The following is a 15,034-nucleotide window of genomic DNA, read 5'->3' as shown; positions in this document are numbered from 1 at the left end:
CGCACCCAAAAGACTACTTCGCAGCTTTTGATAAATTATAATAAAGCTAAATTATATTAATTCACCAATAATTAACTTATAACCTACATAACCTAAAAATAAAATTTGTTCAAATAGACATCGAGCGCATTTGTTTTCATCCGTAAATATTGTAGTTACTTTGAAGATGTGCGTGTTCGGAGATTCGTTTCTTTGCATTTGCTTCCCCTGGACTAGCGACTTTTTAAACTATTTTCAACTAAATACAATACAACCATTATAAGCAGTGAAATATACATAAATAAATAAAAATAACAGTGGAAAATTGTGCGATGAATTGTTTGGTTAATTTATAAAAATTTTAAATCACATATAAATATTTATTAGCAGGCAGTTGAAGTAATAATTTAACAAATAATATATGTATGTATTTTTATATGTTTTTTGTTTTGTCAGAATAGCATGTCCCCAGAATTATATTTGTATACTTATATATATTTTATATAATATTTTACACATAGAAATAGAAAAAAATGTGCTTAAAAATGTAAGTCTATATAAATTTAACTGAGAGAAATCGTGCCAACAGTTACCGAAGCACCCTTTCTCTGCTTGTTAATTTTGGGTATTGCTCGCTTGACAAAACATTTATATTCAAAACCAACAAAAGAGAGTTAGTGAGTAGAACACGCGAGACAAATAACTAAAAAGCATAAAATATTCTTCAATGAAGTGGTCGACTTGAAAAGAGTGGGTGATCACGAAAGTAAAGATACCCAGTGAGAACTATGCGTGCTTACATTGAGAAAATTTGTTAATTTCATTGATTTAGGATAAATATATTTATATTTTATACATTTTTCGATTAAAGAAATACTGAGACTTTGCAAAAATATGAATTCTTCTTTCCAATAATAAGCAAAATGAAAAAGGAAACTGAAAAGCGGAGGATTTTAATGTTATTATTAAGAGCTCATATTAAGACAGCGCAATTTTTTGGAGCAAAAAGTGAAAAGTATGGGAAAATATTATTTCTAGGTATCTACAAACTAATTTTTTGAAAAAAAAAGGTTTTTTGATCTACTCCGATATAGATATATTTTCGTAACTGTTGCACTTATAAGCATATTTATGTAAAATATTGTATAAAATATATACATTTTTGATCTACATACCTACATATAAATAAATATTTATATAGATATTATAGACTAGGGTGAGTCAAACATTACTGATATTGAATTTATGGATTAAAGGTAACCTATATACAGAGAGTAAAATTTCTCTGCAAGACAAGGTTTCTAGATTCATTTAATTATATTTTTAGAGGATTAAGGAAGCATTCAAAGTTTTGCCAAAAAAAAAACAAAAAAAAGAGCTTCTTGTAATAAAAAAATTCCTGTAGAGCCACAACTTTCCCTAAAAATATACCTCAAGGTAATTTTTTTGGACTGTTTAGCATACAATTTTCTACAACGTGGATTCTTGTAGAGAAAAAAATTTTCCAAAAAATATACCACGAGTGTTTTTTCACTCACCCTAGGCATATGAAACGTTAAGACTAATTAATTTTTTTTAAGCTCACCCTAATATAGACTTTCTAATGATTTTTTAACAAAGGAATTAGGAGACACTTATACAAAACAAAAAATAAATGGTTTAATTAAAAATATGAAGATCTATGGAACGTCAGGGAATTTTTTTTTAGAATTCCAGAATTCGTATATTTGGTTAGAAAATTGAAAATTATAATTTAATTTATTCTTTGGCTCACCCTAGTGTAGGCGTTTTAGTTATTTGTTTTTTTTTTATTGAACAAAGCAATTTGGAGATACCTATCTAAAGCAAAAAATATTTTTTTTCATCAAAAATACCAAAACTTATGAAAAGATAAACATTGACCTTTATACAACGCACAAAAAATGTCCCAAAAAAATATACCTTCGGGAAATTTTTTTTTACAACTCCTAAATTCGTATACATAGAAAAGGGAAAATTCGTAATTTTATTTTATTTTTTGGCTTACCATTGTATAGACATTTTAGTGTTTTTTTTTTGTTTTTGAACAAAGGATTCTGGAGGACTTATACAAAACAAAAAATAAATATTTTCATCAAAATTACCAAAAGTTATGATTAACCTTTTCACAACGCGCAAAAAGTTTGCTAAAAAATCTACCTAGGGGAAATTCTTTTTTATTTTCCAAAAATTTCCTAAAAAAATATACCTCGGGGAAGTCTTTTTAGAACTCCGAAATTCGCATGTTTAGAAAACGGAAAATTCGCAATTTTATCATTTTTTTTGGCTCACCCTAGTATAGACGTTTTAGTGTATTTTTATATTTTTTTTGAACAAAGGAATTTGAAGACACTTATACATCAGTTACCGTTTAAACACCTTTGTATAGTAAGTTTTATAAATTTTTTGTTGTAAATAAGCTATGCTATGAAGCATAAAACCTATCAGCTAAACTATGTAGAAAGTTCACAACAATTTTTTTCACACAATTTACCACACATGTTTGCTTTTGTTTTTCAATACTTATAGCTAAATGTTAATTATTGTTTATAGGTACATTAAAGTACATGCACGTTAACCCATTGATAATCTTGCTATATAACGGTACTTAAGCATTTATAGTTTAGTGTTATTTGTTTATGTGGTGGATTTTGTTTAAAATACAAATACAATTAATTCAACTAATTTGTATAAGTATGTGTGATACATATTGACTTTAACTAACACGTATACTATATATTAGATTTTTCATATTTTTATGTGTACATACATTTATAAATATGTATATATAATATTACTTATCAGTTTAAACGTACTGCAGAGTGACATAATGTCTGTGTGTATTTTGCGGTTATTTAACTCTTTACTTAGTACACACATACATTTACAGTTATACAGTTATCATTAACAATTAGGTTTTATAAATAGTTTTCACATCAACAACCAACATTTAGATATTAGATAACACTTTTTTTTTTTTTCAATTTAATTTAAACTAAATCATTTTCAATTCTAATCCAATAACTTGCATTTCTACATCACTACTACTACTACAGAACCCATTTTTATACGAATTTAACTTTTTGCCTCCTATATGCCATATTTCAGCTTTCATCTTATTACTTTGACGCTAGATTTACACCTTTTCGGCCTTGTTTTAGGTTCGCAAGAGCAAATACTGTTTTGATGTAATATCGCGGTTGAGGCAGCCTTTAAACGCCAGCTGCCGCACCAGCGAGCGCGTTGGCCCCGGTTTCGTCGTCGCCGCCACCCAAATCGTCTTTGTTCCTGCCGCCGGTGCTGTTCGTGATGCTATTGCTGGAACGTGCCGGCGATATGGTGTTGCCACCGTTTAAGTTCAATGTGAGGTTATTGCTTGTGACCGATGTGGTGGCAGCGCCGCCGCTGCTGAAAAGCACCAAGAAGCCATTACTAATGGTGCAAATTCGAGATTCAGCTTCCTTTTCGAGTATTTGTCGGGCCTGCAAGAAAATGCATTTAGTAGTAATTGGAATTGGGTTCTTTGAGTCAACAACCGAACTTATTTTAACGAGTAAACTAGATAAGAGGAGTAGTTCGGCTTCTAAATAATCCAAAACTTAGATCATCTTCAATTGAGAAATCTGTAGTTAGTTATAACCTAAATGCTACCTTATAATGGGTAATCCAAATAGAGGTATTTTTTTCAATAGCCTTTTTTCGATAAATTACATGTCCAGTTGCCATGTTATTTTTCTTCAGTAAACAGTAAACTGTCTTTTAAGCACAATATAGACGAAAGAGCAGAGCAGGTCAGACCAAGAATTGACAATACAGCAGAATTTTCTTAGTGCTTCTAAAAGTATACTTAAGAGCCTTACTGAACTTTTTGCAGTTTTGTGGATTGAAATATGTATTTTTTCCCCACAAATTGAGGAAATCAGTTGGCACAAGCTAGGAATGCATTCGATCTTCTTTTAAATCAATCGATCATCTAGGAAGTTAATCACATATTTTACTCACCCTGCTTCGATGCTCGGTCAATGCATTCCTTACGGATTCGTGTTGTTTTTGCAGGTCATCGGTACGTTTGTCATAGGTTTGCTTCAGACGCACGCGCTCAGCGACACCGCGCTCCACCACCGAGCTCGCCACTTCACGCTTCATTCTAAAAAACGGCAGATAAATATTATTAACACGAAAGCAATGTTAATGCCACAACAAATGTTTTGGCTCACCTAACCAACTCATCGCGATCACGATGAACCGATGACAAGTTTTTCACCTCGGTGCGACGCGCTTCTTGCAGCTGATGCATTACCTCCGAGGTGACACGATCAAGTGACGCTTTCAACTGTTTCATTTGATTTGCCTGCGAATTGCGCAACACCTTGTCTGCCAAAGCATAGATTATTTCATAATACTTCTCCTGTATGTCGCGGTACTGCGTTGAATAATCACGACATGAGGCGAGTAAACGCTCTTGCTGTGAACGCGTCACCAGCGCGGGACTCTCGCCACCGCTGCTGGTGGCACCATCCACACAGTCCTCGTTGAGATCACCAATGTCCGGAAAGCAGGCCGGCACTTCCACACCCGTATCGCTAGTGGCGAGACAATTACTAAACATCAATGTGAAAGTACAATGCGCATGCGCAGACGCGCAATACGGATGCAAACACACTTACAGATTCTTATTGCTAAGACGTTTCTTTAGCTTGCTGGCAATGTTGAACATGGGTTTCTTATTACCATCCATGGGACTAGATTTTTGCATAGCGATTTTGATCTTCTCCTTATCGTGTTTCTTGCGCAGCGACTCCAGCTTCTTCTCCAGCTCGAAACGCTTCTCGCGCACCAACTTATTGTCGAGTATCTTATCCAGCGGCTCTGCGCGCACCAAATCCACATCGAACTGTGACGACTCCACCTGCCGTATTGATGTCTGTGCGGTCGAGTCCAGCGAATGCTGATGTGTAAAACCGGGTGCGCCGGCAGTGCCCGCATCGGCGGAATCGTGATCACCACCAGTATTTGAATCGACGTTCAAAGTTGCGGCCGTGGTAATACTGGCGCGATGCTTCGGACTCATTGTCGTGGACTCAACGGGACGCAGCTCCTTCTTCTGGCCACCTACTTGTACAAAAACGACTTTTGTTTGTCAAGTTTAATGGACGCAGGCAGGTTAACGGTTAACGGGGTAACGAGGTAACGGGTTGCGAGCAAACGTTGTGTTTTTTGTTTTGTTTTTGTGTTTGTGTTGTTGTTGTTGTGTGGCATGGTGTTAAGTGTGTAGTTGGTTAGTTGTAGACAGAGGAGGAAAATGTTGAAGTGTCCAGTAACCAACAGTAGTTTGAAGGATATACAAATAAATAAATGAAAAAAGAAATAGAGACAAACAGTTCAAATAACCAAAAAAGGTATAAATTCAAATAAATTCGAAGTATTCTACATGAAATTATCAGAGGAAAATATAAATGTGGCGCTAAATACATAATAACTACCGGTCCACAGACAATAAAAATTTAACCCACACCAAGATTCTTTATTTCATGCGCTCTAACTTATAAATACATTTATGTATAGATACTCAAATGGCACTCTAAAACTTACATGAATTGGTTATGTCCTCCTCTGATGAGATCGGTTCGGTGCCCTCGGTCAGCACGGCTAACTGTTTATCGCGTTTCTCCAACTCACTCTGATACTTAATCGGATTAGCTAAAGCCTCGGCGAAATTGGAGAGATCGTCTGGTACATAATCCTTAACAACAATATAGAGAAACAGTGATGCTAGCGTCAAGGGTTGGCCCAATTCGGTGCGTAGATTGACATGTCGATAGCCTGGACATAAGCCTATAACGGGTAGCACACGATGACCCAGAAATTTTCCACCCTCTTCATAAGCCGCGATGCGTATATTGGCTAGCTCGGGCAGCACAACCTGTCACATCACAAAAAACAAAAGAGAATTTGTTTTATAAAAACAAAAAAAAAAAAAAAAAACAAAAAAAAAATAAAAATCTATGTTATCACCCTTCACCTTTTTGAATACAAAGGGCTCCTCGTCATAGACCGGATTCAAGCCATTGTCGCGTACAATGCGTGTGCGAAAGCGTTTTCTCACGGTATCCGCGGGCAAGCCAAACATTTCAACCTCAACGTATGTGCCGACGCGTTTATCCGTTAAAAATTGGCCCGACAGCACAGTAATGGACACGGTACCAGCTATGATGCCATCGACCTGCAAATAGTGCTCAATTAAAATTGTGGCGAAAACTAAGGAATTGCATTTAAATACCATACCGTGCTCTCGGCGAATGGATCCAGGCGTCGATCGGTGCGTCGCATAAATTCTGGCTTCAATAAGTAGCCCGAACGGTCATTGTACTCGAATATGCCCAAATTCAACTGCATAGCCAAGTCCAACGTCTGATAGTTGAGCGCCACCAGCTGGCAGCCGGCATTCCAAAACAGCTGTAAGCATGATAAAATGGAGAAATGTTTAATGATGCAAAGTTAAAAGCAATATAAAATGTTAGTTAAGCCACCAACCTGCGGCATGAAGTTGGAACTATCGAATCGTGTGCCGGTCGGGTAAACACGCGACAGCTGATGCTTGTTGTAGTTGACAAATTCAATTGGACGCTCTTTAAGCAGCGCTGTTGCTTGTTTTTCATCGAAGGAGGACATTTCGTAGCAGCGATTTTTCTCTAATGGAAAGGAAAGAGGAAGGGAGAGAGAAAAAGTATAAATGGAATTGTTTCAACTAAAATTATTTAACGGTCAGTATTGATTCTCCTTTTGTGGAGCACAACATCTGAAGAATCCCTAAACGTGGCCGAAGATAATACATGCTTGAGATTTGAAAAATTCTGAAGACCAAGACCATCAACAATATTAACTCGTTTTAATATTGTGAAGTAGAGGAAGCGGACATGATTCATAAAAACCTCTTAAGGGAAGTCAGCGTAATTGCGCTCCGACTTTACCATAAAAATGGTCTAGTTACTAGAAAGACAACAATCACTAATAAGCAAATATTCTTTTCCATGATAGACCGGAATATTAAGTGCCGAGGTTTGTTATACTTGTAAGGCAGAAGGAAACGTTGGAGACTCTTCTTCATAAAAAGCTGCTTACTTGTCGGAACCGCCGATATTGAACTGAACGAACGGAATCGAAGTTATTGCAGAAAAATGTTGGTATTTGTTAAGCTTCGGCCATCTGAAGAATAACGATGAGGTAGAGGCCGGTGAATTGCCGGCCGGGCTATTCAAATACGTCAACGCATGCATTAGTTTCTTTGTATAATATGGACGAATGAAAGCATGCCCGGCGATTAGACTTTAAGTTTGCTCTATGTCGATTTCAAAGCCGCTTTTGACATGTCTAAATCTGAATTTGGTATCCCCAGCAAAAGTAGTACGGCTGTGTAAACTAACGTTGAGCAATACCAAAAGCTTCGTCATAATCCAGAAGGACCTCTTCGAGCCATGCGGTACCAAACGAGGTTTCAGACAAGGCGACTTTCTTTCGTGCGAAAAGAAAATAATTCAAGCTGAATAGCGAAGAGGCAATCACTCTTATAGAAGATACAGCTACTGGCGTACGCCGTTGATATTGATAACATTGGCCTCAACGACCGTGTCAGTTCAGCTATCTCCAGACTAGATAAGAAAACGAAGCAAATGGGTCTGGTAGTGAAGGGGGTAAGACGGAAATCTCCTATCATCAAACAAATAGTGTTCGCTGCCTTAGGAGTGTTCGTGAGAAAGCTTTTGCGGAGGATTTATGATGCTTTGTGCATTGCCAAAGGCGAATGCCGCTTAACATAAGCATTTGTATGCATTATTTTTTATGTTCTCATTTATTACTTTTTATTCTCGGAAAAATATAACTAATAGTCTTAATAAGTTTTTATGTTACCTAACCAAAAAATATAATTTCAACTACTTTTATATTGTATATACCTCAAAAAAGAAAAATAAATTATTACACTTACTTTCCGCATTTTCGAATGTGTAAAAATGCACCGGCTCCACGTAATTGACCAGCGCCGAGAGCTCAGCTGCCGCTTCAGTTTCCTTTTGTGGTTTTTCTGCTGTTGGATCGGCGCCTACTGGTGGATTGGGTGTTACATTCGGCATAGACTCATCGTCGCTCGAGCTGTCCGTATCCGAAGAACCGGTGCTGTCCTTAGAATTCTGACGAATTTGCTGTTAAGAAGAAGGATACGTTTATATTATTTGTTAAAATAACAATTAAATTCGCAATATATGTATATGTCTTATATTACAATTATTCATCAAGTATATTAGCAAAATATTTTCTCTTGCTTCTACAAAAAAAAAAATAAAAAATAAAAACAGAAAATAATTAATTTAATAATTCTATACTCCATACACTTGCCAATAACAAAATTTGCCTACCTGCAGTGGAGGCGGATAAACTGTGCTGCTAATATCTCCATTGCCAGTCAACACTGGCGTCGATATAGCCGAGCCGCCTGCTGCTGCTGCTGCTGCATTGTCAGCCTGCACGGAGACCTGCTGCTGTATGGCAGACGGCGTGGTGGCGTGATTTGCTGTTGCTTTGCTGGATGCATCAACTGAAAATGCAAATGAGTGGTAAACAGTCAATTGTGACTTTCGACAATGGCAATGTGTACATTTTCAAAATGCTTTTGTTTTCTTTGAATATTCAATACAAGTTTACCCAAAACACTTAGGCTTAAGCGGTTTTATGGATTTCAATATTTAGAAAAAATAAATATTGTTGAGAAATATTTTTTGGAAGTAAATATGTGTGTGTTTGTATACATTTTTTTATGAAGTAATATGTAATAAGGTTAATAAATGAAATAGTAGAATAGGTTTGAGTACATATAAGAATTTTCCAGAGGTATATAAAACTTTTTACTCTAAAAAAAATGTAAAATTGGTGAAATATTCTTATACATATACCCTATTTAGCCAATAATGCACCGCAAGTTGGTTTCCAAAATAAACGGACATGGCTTACTTCACTTGCCTCTGCAAAATATGCACTATGGGAGTCAAATCATAGAATCCCAGGAATTATAATGAGAGGGTCATATCTGGATATTATTCAGTCAAAAAACCACGTCTCAATGTTTTTAACATGTACATATATAATTGGCTGCGAACTGTTGGAATCACTTGTTTTAAGTTGAATTCTTAGTAAAAAGTATCGAATGATTGCGGGTAACGTCAGAATCTTTCAGTGTTGGTTGGTACGTTGAAGAAAGAGGCGCTCGGCCGTCAGACCAAGACTGCAAGTGGTCGCACTTAGGTCATCAATATGCTCATTGCTAAGGATAGTAGATAAGTTGTCGTCGACATCATTCAACGGTAGGTCCAAGAATGCGCTGTTTCGACGCGATCGCAATAAAAAAGGAGTTGTTAAATGAGTAGTGTTAGTGGGGCACGCAAAGAGAGGGTCAGTGTAATATGGAGACTCATTGCTTGCAGGACATATGTCAGATATGTCGGTGCTACAGTATCCAGAATGAAGCTGTGCAAGGATCACTCTCGTTTCTCGCAACAACTCGAGCTCTTCGTCTGCAATGTTTGGTGGTTTGACCGCAAGTACGCCATTCACTGAGAAGGAGTCGGCAAAGGTGTTGATGGCTCCACTGTGAATGACGGTCAGTGCTCGTCGGAAGTTGGTTGCGTCCGAAGTTTGGTCGACGTATTGTTGGATGTCGTTGACGTAGTTGAAAAAATACTTCTTAATGCTCCTATACCGGCTGATTGCTTCGTAAGTTGCCAACAACGTTCCTTGGTCCTTTCTCCATATGCTGCCAGCTAGCGATTTGAGGATTTTGTTTCTATATTTTGGCGATAATAGCAATTTTGTCATTTTGTGCAGTCGGGTAACACATTGTTTGGCTTTGCCTACCGAAGGGTGCAGTCTAAAGTGAAGATTAAAATAGCTCGCGCATTTCTTCGGATCCATAGAGGCTATTGAATTGAGTTTCAACTCGGTCATCAAGACACTTTGGACTAGAGAAAGCCTTGACAGTAGTATAGGCTCTTTGTGCTTCCGGGTGGTAACCACACTATGCTTTTTATTACTGTATAACTGAGTACCCAAATAATATTTACCGAGTTACCTTCTTGACTGCTTGCATAACCTAACACAGTGAGACTTAGTATTAGCGCTACGGATAGCTAATATGCCACTTTACTGGCTTATTTATTAGATCAAGAGCCCACATTGCACCCTCAGCCAACATATTTTGGCTTTAAAGCCCGAATTATAGTCCGCTTCTGTTCTTATATCACACTTTGATTCATCGTTGAATATATAGATCACCGGTGGAACTGGCGATCACAGAAACTTTCTTAACTGATAAAAAAATTAAAACTTTTTGTTTAACTCCTCATGGCTCTACTTTTCTCGGTGGCATTTTAAATTTAGTCCGAGTTCTTTAATATGTTTGAGCAAGAAACCAGGCCCTTAGTGACATCGAGTCCCGATCCATTGTCCTAAAAACATGAGTAAGTATTGCACTATACTTCACTTAAATATGTATTGGGCGAATATCTAGGCTAACATTTAGAACCTTGCTGATGTAGTCCACATGGCGTCCCGTAATCCCCAAGCAAAAAGTGGTGTCTGATTTTCAAACGGCTGAGTGGAATTTATTGTTAGATGGATTCCTTCCATTTATTTTAGTGGGAATGATACCAAACTGCTCAGTTTACAAGATTTTTGCAGGAAGAGGCTTTTTTTCTCATTTTCGGTATGAAGATAATTTTGCTCTCCTGCCACCTACTTTTGTACTACATACAAGTACGTTTATATACTAGCAAAACGGTGAGTAAATTTGCATACAGTTCTACAGTAGAGCGGGAAATATACCATTCATACCGGCTGATTTGAAAAGCATTTCTTGTGTGAACACGAGACCGTCAACATCTTTCAGATTCAATATATTATTTGTATGCTAAGTTGTCAATGTATAAAGAAAAAACTTAAACAAATTTGTATACTTTGACAGCTGGTTTCCCTCTAGAAAATCCAATGCTTTGAAAAACAAATTTAGAGTCCTTACAGAAAGTAATTGATTTTGTAATGAGTTTACAGAAAAGTCTAGAGACTTCATACTAATGTAATATGTATAATTTATCGAAGCTATCGGCACTTTAATTCTTACTGATCACTACAACTAGAAGCTGGAGTTGTAGAAAGAAAAGAGGTTTAGGTGTGTAATACCTAGATTGTTTCCCCGAGTTTTTTTTTTAATGAAATTACATACCGAATACCATTTATATATATTTAATCCTTAATTATTTTTATATTCTTTCTTATTGCATTTTACTAAAGTTTTAGAATGAAATTTTGGTTTGGCAATTACTACAAATAATGAGCTTGTACACCCCTGCGTATACGTAACAAATACATATGTATATACATTTTTTTCTTTTAAATTTTCCGCTTTACTGCATAAAGTTCTACAATTACGCAATCAACACATTTGTAGCACAATTCCCACGAAATATTTACGCTTACTTAGCGATAGCCAGCTAATGTTATCCATTAAGCAGATTCAATTTGCATTCGCGTATTAACGGCCATAATTAATTATTCGCGGCAATCACTACGGTGTAATGGCTAAGTCATTGCCGCATTATTATAAACTGCACTGCATATATGTATGTATATGTTATATATAACGCGCTTACTAAAGCATACGTGTGTGTTGGTGGAAATTGAGCACTCACCTGAGTTCGCCGTCGACAATTTGCTGACCGTGGTTGGGGCCGCAGTCGCGCCTCCCTTCTTGTGACGATGGTGGTGATGATGTTTTCGTTTGTTCTTAATGATAATTTTACGCTTAAGTAATGATGGTGGCGGCAAATCAACGTTAGGCTCTAGCGGATGTGAATCTAGCGGTTTATCTAATAACATTTCACCGAATATCTCACGACAGTAGTTGGCGATTTTAGCCTACATTACGATACAAATGTGGAAATGGAGAGAAAATACACAAAAAGCATAGACATAAAAAATAATAATAGCAATAAAAATGGAATGAGCATAAACATTTAATTATGGCAAGGTAGTTGCAGTAAATGGCGATACTATGGATACGGTCTACGAACAGATATAATACTTATGTGGTATTTCAACAGTGGTGGCTGTATATGGTATTCTTGTGTGTGTGTATGAAAAGGTGTTGTTGTTAATATATATACTGATTTCACTGAACCGATTTTGCTGGAATTTTGAAGGCAACGTTATGTTAAATGAAAATAGTACCCTTAAATTTAAATCCGCTAGATAGCACTGATCTCCTATTATACTCTGAAGCCATATTAAAAGTGATAATGCAGGCAAAGATTATTAATAAAAGCTCCGCCATACGAGTAGTCAGGTTGATAGTCGACGATATGACGTATTATTTAGGAGTATCACAATGGACTAGCATTCTAGAATGCCCTTGACTTAACCTAACCTTGATTATATAAGTTTATTCCGGCACTAATTAGATGGTACTGTCATTTTTTTGTACTCTGGCAGCATGTTTGACATCGAATAAAAGAAATCAAACAATTACGAAGCCCACAAATTATTGTTAACCGAAACCTATAAAGTGCTAATAATCAAGCCAGAAATTGATATACCAAACTGCAACTTTATATATGGCATCTGAGGTCTAAAGCTAGAGAGTAATCATAGCGCCGCGTGCTAATAGCGTTTAAGAATCGATCCCCCAAAATATTTATGCTAAGTCTAGCTATCTTGCTGAGAACAAGTTTTTCCAACAACAGAGAGCATCTTTCCTAATGCTTATACTCTGAGTACCGTTCATTTGTGAGCGGCCAGAAACGATTCTTTTAACAAAAAACACCCCCATGAAAAAAAAAAAACAAAATAGCATCGAATGAGCGACGCTCCTCTTGATGACGACCACTGCAAACGTGTTAAGGATAACGATTTAATGGTATACACCTAGAATGTTCGGACACTCGTAAGAGCAAAGGTTAACATAGCCGCCGAAGTGCAATGGACAGCGCAAGGACTGAGATGACTACATCCTTGAAATATTAACGACAGTGGTCAAATAAAAGAAGATTCGTGTGGTGAGAGAGACTCTGGCGCTGAGACCTGGCATTGACCCCGATGAATGAACGACTAGCCACAATACGCATCAAAGTTATTCAACATATCCCTGATTTGCGCCCAGGCCTCCATGGGAGAGAAAGATCAAAGATGTCTTTTATGAGCGCTTGGAGCACGCTTATGAAGCAGCTCCCGCCATTATGTCAAAACCTTGCTTGGCAACTTTAACGCCAGGGTGAACAAAGAAGCTATCTTTGGCAAAACAGTCTGTAAATTCATCCTCCATTATGAAACATCCAAAATTGAGTTGAGGCTGGTCGACTTCGCCGGGCCGGAAATATGGTTATCTGTGGTAGTAGATTCCAGATCGATCATTTTGTGATAGACGGAAGATACGCCTGTTTTAGACATGCACACGCTCAGAGACCCTAGCGTTGACTCGGAAAAATATTTTGTTGCACCCGCCTTTGTCTCGACGTCGAAAAGCTCCAATCACAGCTATTCGATTTTCCACTCGACTTGCACTCCTGCTTTCGGGAACCACTCGTCATCAACTCGGTACAAGGGAACGGTGGGACAGTATTTCAAGTTCTTCCTGTAGCTGTACGTATGCAAATGAAACCACTGTTTTTCCCAAAAGGCAAAAGAGAGCTGGTACGATGAGGAGTGTCGTGAGTGAATCTTATAGAAGCTGGAGGTCATCTAGTGAATGATGCCCAGAGCTTATTGAAATTATGGAGGGAATACTTTCCAATCTGCTGAATGGCAGTAAAAGCATAAAATTTGGAGGTGGAGAGCCCAATCGTATAGGATGGAGCAGACTTTCGTTTGCCCGAGCATGAAGAAGTTGTATTGCATTTACCCATCTGAAGAACAAAAAAGTGGCGGAGCCGATGTTTTCCTGGCCGAGCTATTCAAATACAGCGTCGAAGAACTGATAAGAGGTTGCATCCGCTTCTCTGTAGACTAAGGTAGAGCATGCAGAACGATTAGAATTTAAGTGAGCCTCAATTCACAAAAAGGAGACTCCACAATCTGTGCCAATTATTATGGCATAAGCCTCCACAACATCGCATATCAAGCTTACTGGGGGAATTAATAAAACCTACCATCAACAAACCCATTGAACCTTATCAGTGTGGCTTCAAGCGTGGAAAATCATCAATTGAGCAGATATTCGCCATGCACCAAATCTAGGAAAAGACCCGTGGAAAAGGCACACATCACCACCTCTTCGTCGATTTCAAACTTGCTTTTGACGGCATGAAAAGTTGCTGCCTTCATGCCGCTTAGTCTGAACTCGGTATCCCCACATAAACTAACACGGCTGTGTAAACGTAGACGCTGACTGATTCAAAAGCTTTGTCAAGGTCGAGAAGGACCTCTCCAAGCAATTCCATAGCAAACGAAGCTTCAGACAAGACTACTCGCTTTCATGCGACTTCTTCAATCTACTCTTGGAGAAAATAATTAGAGCTTATCTGAATAGAGAAGATAAGAGAAGAGAAGATCTGCAACATCAATATGGTACTGTCATGAATAGGTTGTATACCCCGTCAAAGGCCCGCCGTACGGTTTTGTTTTGTAAATTATTGCAAACTTGAGGACATACGTAAGTATTTCAAATCAAGCAAAGCGCATCTCTAACATGTCTTGCTATATACATACTTGGGTTTTAAAAAAATATACATAACTGTATACTCCCATATATACTTGTTATTTTACGTTTTGTTGCTCAATCTCGGAAAATTATTCCGCCACATTCCTATTTGCATACATTTCCATAGATTTGCGTTACACTAATGTACAGTTATGCATCTGTTTGCATTTCAAACGATAAAACTTTCCTCAGCAAAAGTTCTATGATTCTTTCCACGAACTGTTTATTTGAAATCAATTCCATCTGCTCAGATGCATAGTTTTGTAGTGTGCCTGTGTGAGTCTCTGTGAGTCTGTGGGTCTG

The 15,034-nt window shown here is 37.4% G+C and overlaps 1 protein-coding gene across 4 annotated transcripts in view; it reads right to left on the bottom strand.

Annotated features, from left to right (window-relative positions):
• Positions 1 to 479: 479 nt before the first annotated feature.
• LOC108970315 (1-phosphatidylinositol 4,5-bisphosphate phosphodiesterase classes I and II) overlaps positions 480 to 15,034 on the bottom strand; it is a 79,776-nt gene continuing 65,221 nt past the window's right edge. Inside the window, exons 9-19 of one of the 4 annotated variants that reach the window (XM_018935630.1) lie at positions 11,730 to 11,955; positions 8,409 to 8,587; positions 7,982 to 8,195; positions 6,532 to 6,689; positions 6,283 to 6,453; positions 6,020 to 6,220; positions 5,590 to 5,920; positions 4,665 to 5,127; positions 4,215 to 4,598; positions 4,000 to 4,144; positions 480 to 3,479 (exon numbers count right to left, since the gene is read on the bottom strand). In XM_018935630.1, the coding sequence (XP_018791175.1) occupies positions 3,210 to 3,479; positions 4,000 to 4,144; positions 4,215 to 4,598; positions 4,665 to 5,127; positions 5,590 to 5,920; positions 6,020 to 6,220; positions 6,283 to 6,453; positions 6,532 to 6,689; positions 7,982 to 8,195; positions 8,409 to 8,587; positions 11,730 to 11,955 (2,742 nt within the window). In that variant the 3' untranslated portion in view covers positions 480 to 3,209. The remainder of the gene's footprint in view (positions 3,480 to 3,999; positions 4,145 to 4,214; positions 4,599 to 4,664; positions 5,128 to 5,589; positions 5,921 to 6,019; positions 6,221 to 6,282; positions 6,454 to 6,531; positions 6,690 to 7,981; positions 8,196 to 8,408; positions 8,588 to 11,729; positions 11,956 to 15,034) is intronic. The other 3 variants (XM_018935631.1, XM_018935632.1, XM_018935633.1) reach the window with 3 other exon arrangements.

This window comes from Bactrocera latifrons, unplaced genomic scaffold (assembly GCF_001853355.1).
Source record: "Bactrocera latifrons isolate USDA-ARS-PBARC rearing strain unplaced genomic scaffold, ASM185335v1 scaffold_298, whole genome shotgun sequence".
Taxonomy (NCBI): Eukaryota; Metazoa; Arthropoda; class Insecta; order Diptera; family Tephritidae; genus Bactrocera; species Bactrocera latifrons.
This window is presented reverse-complemented; position numbering and strand designations above follow the sequence as displayed.